This window comes from Egretta garzetta, unplaced genomic scaffold (assembly GCF_000687185.1).
Source record: "Egretta garzetta isolate BGI_Z169 unplaced genomic scaffold, ASM68718v1 scaffold211, whole genome shotgun sequence".
In the NCBI taxonomy this organism is placed as follows: Eukaryota; Metazoa; Chordata; class Aves; order Pelecaniformes; family Ardeidae; genus Egretta; species Egretta garzetta.
Genome location: NW_009258673.1, coordinates 968,954 through 973,789, shown reverse-complemented (window position 1 = coordinate 973,789; position 4,836 = coordinate 968,954). Strand labels below are relative to the sequence as shown.

At 61.7% G+C, this 4,836-nt stretch overlaps 1 protein-coding gene across 1 annotated transcript in view; it reads left to right on the top strand.

Moving 5' to 3' along the window:
* Positions 1-3,190: 3,190 nt before the first annotated feature.
* The window catches only part of PTGS1 (prostaglandin-endoperoxide synthase 1), a 7,840-nt gene continuing 6,194 nt past the window's right edge, over positions 3,191-4,836 (top strand). Inside the window, exons 1-3 of the mRNA XM_035888604.1 lie at positions 3,191-3,539; positions 4,155-4,271; positions 4,434-4,574. Coding sequence (XP_035744497.1) covers positions 3,191-3,539; positions 4,155-4,271; positions 4,434-4,574 — 607 coding nt within the window. The remainder of the gene's footprint in view (positions 3,540-4,154; positions 4,272-4,433; positions 4,575-4,836) is intronic.

Sequence of the window (4,836 nt, the reverse complement as noted above, 5' to 3'; positions counted from 1 at the left end):
CGGGCTTCTCAGCCTCAGGCTTCTGGGTCAGAGCAGGAGCAGCAGGAGCTCGCAGAGGAGGAGGACTGGTGCTGAGGAGGCGGCAGGCACCCTGCTGTGGGGCCTGTCGGGCACATCTGCATGAAAGTAGGGACCCCATGGGATGGACCTGGCTGTCACCCACTAGGCTGGACCCCAGGTGGTGGGGACAGGCAAGGGACAGCCTCTGTGCAGTTCCTCCTCTGGCTTGGCCATCTCCCATCATGGGTCTCATTTCCCTGAGAAGCTCCTCTGGGTCAGAGCAGGAGCAGCAGGAGCTCGCAGAGGAGGGGGACTGGTGCTGAGGAGGCGGCAGGCACCCTGCTGTGGGGCCTGTCGGGCACATCTGCATGAAAGTAGGGACCCCATGGGATGGACCTGGCTGTCACCCACTAGGCTGGACCCCAGGTGGTGGGGACAGGCAAGGGACAGCCTCTGTGCAGTTCCTCCTCTGGCTTGGCCATCTCCCATCATGGGTCTCATTTCCCTGAGAAGCTCCTCCTGGGGGCTGAGGACAGCTGGGAGCAGCATCTGTGTGTCCTGCTGGCACAGGACAGGGCCTGGGGACCCACTGGGTACCCACATGCCCGAAGCAGCTGGGACAGATGCACACTGGGATGGCGCAGTCATGAGCAATCCCCAGAGCTGCCTGCTGCACGCCAGGATCAAAGCAAATTTCACTACGTGGGGGGAAAAAAAAAAAAAGATACCTGGGATATACATGAAAGGACGGCTCTCTTCCAAGCCTTAATTAGGCAGGGAGACATCTGACTGAGGAATTAAGGGAACTGTGCCGTGCCCCAAGGTGCTGCCTGCAAGCACTGCACCAGGAGGACCACAGCCCTAATCTAGCCCTCGGATCTGCTCTCGAAGACCAAATAACAGGATATTGGGCTGAGGCTGGGATCTCCTTCTCCCTTGGGTGTTTGCTGCTTAGGGTACTTCTACTTGACTCCTTGTAGGCTGCACCTTGGCTCTGATCCGTGATGTTTGCTCTCTGTAGACTTTTCCTCTCGCTGCGAGCAGAGCCAAGCCAGTCCCGTAGTGTTTCTGTGTTTTCTCTGGCAGTTACTGCCCTTGGCTGCTGGCTTGCCTTCAGAGGTGTAGTTTTGTACAAGTGTTCTTGCAAAATAAACCTGACCGTCCTCTCCACAGCCATTCCACAGCTCACACTGTTTCACCCGCTGGCAAACAGGAGGTGCGGCAGCACCCGAACATCACCGTGTGCCCCAGCTCCGACCATGGGGCAGGTGGGGCACGGACCCCGCTGAGCGAGGGCAGGCAGGGACCTCTGGCAGAGCTATTACTGATTCATGCCCGTTTCCGCAGCCCGTGGTCAACCACCTCCTCCCAGCATAGCCCCCCTGCAACGGGGCTCACAGAGCTTCAAGCCAAGCTGCACGGGGAAGCCTGCTGCTGCACCGAGAGCCCCGGCGCTGCATCAGCCCCTCCGGCCAGCCTGGCCACCTACCCACAGCAAATCCTTGGGGCCAGCAGCCTGGCTCAGGTGCAGGGAGGAGGATTGCCGACCCCCACATGACGTGCAGCTGCGGCCCTGGCATGCTGCTTTTGCTCATGGCGCTGCCAGAAGTGGTTGCAGATGACAATCTGGCTGCACGGCATGTGCTGCGAGTGGCTCGTGGGCCCGAGGAAACCTCTCTGAATCAGAAAAACAAGTGCGTGAGCTTTTCATCGTCTTTAAAGCCTGCGGCTGCGGAGCAATGTCCCATTGAGCAAGCCCAGCTCCAGCCCAGCCATGATTCACCCCAGGTTGCTTTGGCTGCGGTTTGCAGAGCGGATGTTGTCCCCAAAATCTGGCATTTTTCAGTGGTGATGGAGAATGTTCACCAGCTCTGCTGTCATGGAGGGGGCCGTGCTCCAGCACGGAGACTGGCAGCAGCTTTTCCCACACCTGGAGCCATCCTGGCAGAGCCAGCGCAGGATTCCTGGCCGGGGTGGGGAGAGGCACGGAGCCGCTGCAGGAGGGAGGCTCCAAAAGGACGCGAGGGGGTTGCTGTCATGGGCCAGGACATGCTCTGTCGTCCCCCCCCACCCTTTTGGCTGGAACATGCCGCTCTCACCACACCTCTGGGACCCGGCGGCGCTGACACCGCTGTGAACTGCGGGAGGAGGCAGCCCGGCCAACCCCGGCATGCTGCCAAACCCGCCTCGGAGGAGCGCTCAGCCACAACATGCCATCGAGCCCCACACCAGGAAGAGCCCTGGCAAAGTGAACTTCTCCTGACTGCCCATGTCAGCTGGAGAGACGGGGCAGAACCTGCGGCATGGAGCATCCTCCTGGCCCCATGGCCACAGCGCCTGCGAGCAGCCCTGTATCCCCCTGGGTTGCACCAGGCACGGCATGGGACTGCTCTCTTGGGCACTTGCAAAGTTTGCAGCAGAGCAGAGTGTGGAGCTACTGACACAGGAGTAGCCCAGAGGATGCTCCAGCTGCGCTGCCATGCAGCCCCCTTTGCAAAAGTTCCCATCTTGCAAAAAACCGAACGGGTGGTCCGACCTTAATTTGTCTGAGATAAATAAGAACCTGCCTGCTGCCTTCCGCCTAGCTCTGTAAAGGCATCTGGGTGCATGAAAAGATGAGATGAAAGGGAGTCTGATGGAAGAGCTGGAAGCTGAGCACGTCTTTGCAAGCCAGCCCCCGTGACGTGAGGGATTTGGGGTCACAGGGCTGAGCGCAGCTGGGGCAGAGCTGCCAGCCCAGCCCCGGGCTCCCAGGCAGCCCCTGCCCTGCCCCAAGTGTGTGGCTGGCTGGGACACTGAGCAACTCTGCAAAATTAGCTTTATTTTTCAAAGCTGTTAATTTTTAGCTGCAATTTCCTATGGAAAAAATGTGGTTTCTATTCTGCGTGCCTGTCCCTCCACCCCAGCATTGGAATCTGTTCCCGAATTCCAGAAGAATCTGAACCAGGTCTGTTGGGAGTCTGGTGAGCTCACGGACCACGTGGAGCAGCTGATGGACCTGGGAGACCTTCCTTCACCAGCCACGATGCTGGGCACACCAGGAACGGCTCTCGGGCCCTGCTGGTGTTCAGGACACGCTGCCCTTCCCCATCCCCACAGCCGGTGACACCAGAGCTGAGCACTGTGTCGGTGGCACCCCTGTCCCCGAGTGCTGTGCGTCCCGGTGGGGCTGGTGACCGCCATCCTGCCGATGCGCACCGAAACCCTCAGCCGGGTGTGCTCCCGGAGGTCAGGTCTCTCGGCACTTTTATTCTCCTGGCTCCATCCCGGGTCTGTGGGGACCAACTTAAGTTGGTGGCAGTGCTGCTCCTGTCTCCCCTCTGTCCCGTGGGATCCCGCCGCCGTGGGACGGGCGGGAAGGGGCCCTTATCTCGCTTCTGCAGGCTGGGGCGCGAAGGCGGTGGAGGAAGCCACCAGGCAGGAGCCGGGGGAGCGAGGCCAGCAGTTGGCCTTCTTCATCCGCTCGGGACGGCGAGAGTGGAGGAGCCGCTTGCCAAAGCAAACTTCAGCCCTGACAATTGCCATTATTGTTAACACTGGTGCTGTGTTTGCACTGCTTTATCCCACGCTGGGGCTCCAGGGGCACAGCAGCTCCCCCCCACGCACAAGGCTACGGCCCTGGCCCTGCAGGAGACCACTGTGGCATGGCCCCATGGTGGCATGGGACACCAGGCAGGGCACGGCCCCGGCAGCCACAGCCCGAGCTGGGGCCGGGGCTTGCAGCACCCGTCAGTGCATGGCCACGGGGTGCAGACGGTTCCTTTGGCAATCCCAGTAAGGGACTGGTTTTAGACAAGGCTAACTGCCACACGGAAGGAGGGACGGTGCTGAAGTGATGCTCCTGCCTGAAATACCTCACCAGGGAGGTAAAAGAAAAGCTGAGCTGTAATCCCTACCCCAGGCCTGATACTGCAATGGCTGGGGCCATGCCCGGCTCCTGCAGCACGGCTGCCATCTCCCTGCCGCGCATCATTGACACCAGCCTCGGGGGCTGCAATTGCACCTTGTCTCGGGGGAACCCCCCGGGGTGCAACCCCCTGAGCTGGGCCCGGCACGGCTCTGGCCGGGGCAGCATCACCCCATGAGGAGCAGGGACCCACCGGGCACGGTGACACGGTGGCTGGGTGGTGATGCCTCTCTCTCTTTCCCCGCAGTGAATCCCTGTTGCTATTTCCCCTGCCAGCACCAAGGGGTGTGCATGAGGGTCGGCCTGGGCGGGTACGAGTGTGACTGCACGCGGACGGGATACTTCGGGGCCAACTGTACCTCCCGTAAGTCCCCCTCGCCCAGAGGACCTCCGGCACCCGCGGGTCCTGGGGCAGCACGCTGCGCCTGCAGCACGTGCTCTCGCCAGCAGCGACAGCGTGGGTGGGCCAGGGCCGTTAGCGGGCTTCGTTAGCAGGGCGAGTGATTTGCCTGTCTCTCTCCCCCAGCTGAGCTCTGGACGCGCCTCCACAACCTGCTGAAGCCCAGTCCTGCCTTCTACCACTTCGTCCTGACCCACTTCAGGTGGTTTTGGAACATAATCAACAGCACCTTCATCAGGGACACGCTCATGAGGCTGGTGCTCACAGGTGAGGGGTGGGAGTGGGTCTCGGGGTGCAGCAGGGCTTGGGGACCCCCCCAGGCATCAGCAGAGGTGGGGGTGCAGCATGGCTGCAGTGATGCTGAGCAGCTCCCGTGGGCACGGTGGGCATCAGGCTCGAGTCATCTCACCGGGAGACCCAGGGAGGTTGTCACCCCGTTGCTCCATCACCCTGTCACCCTGCCCGGGGGCGGCTGCCCGGCCGGGCAGCAGCGGGGCGCAGGGCATCATCAGGCTGGGCTGCCTGTGGG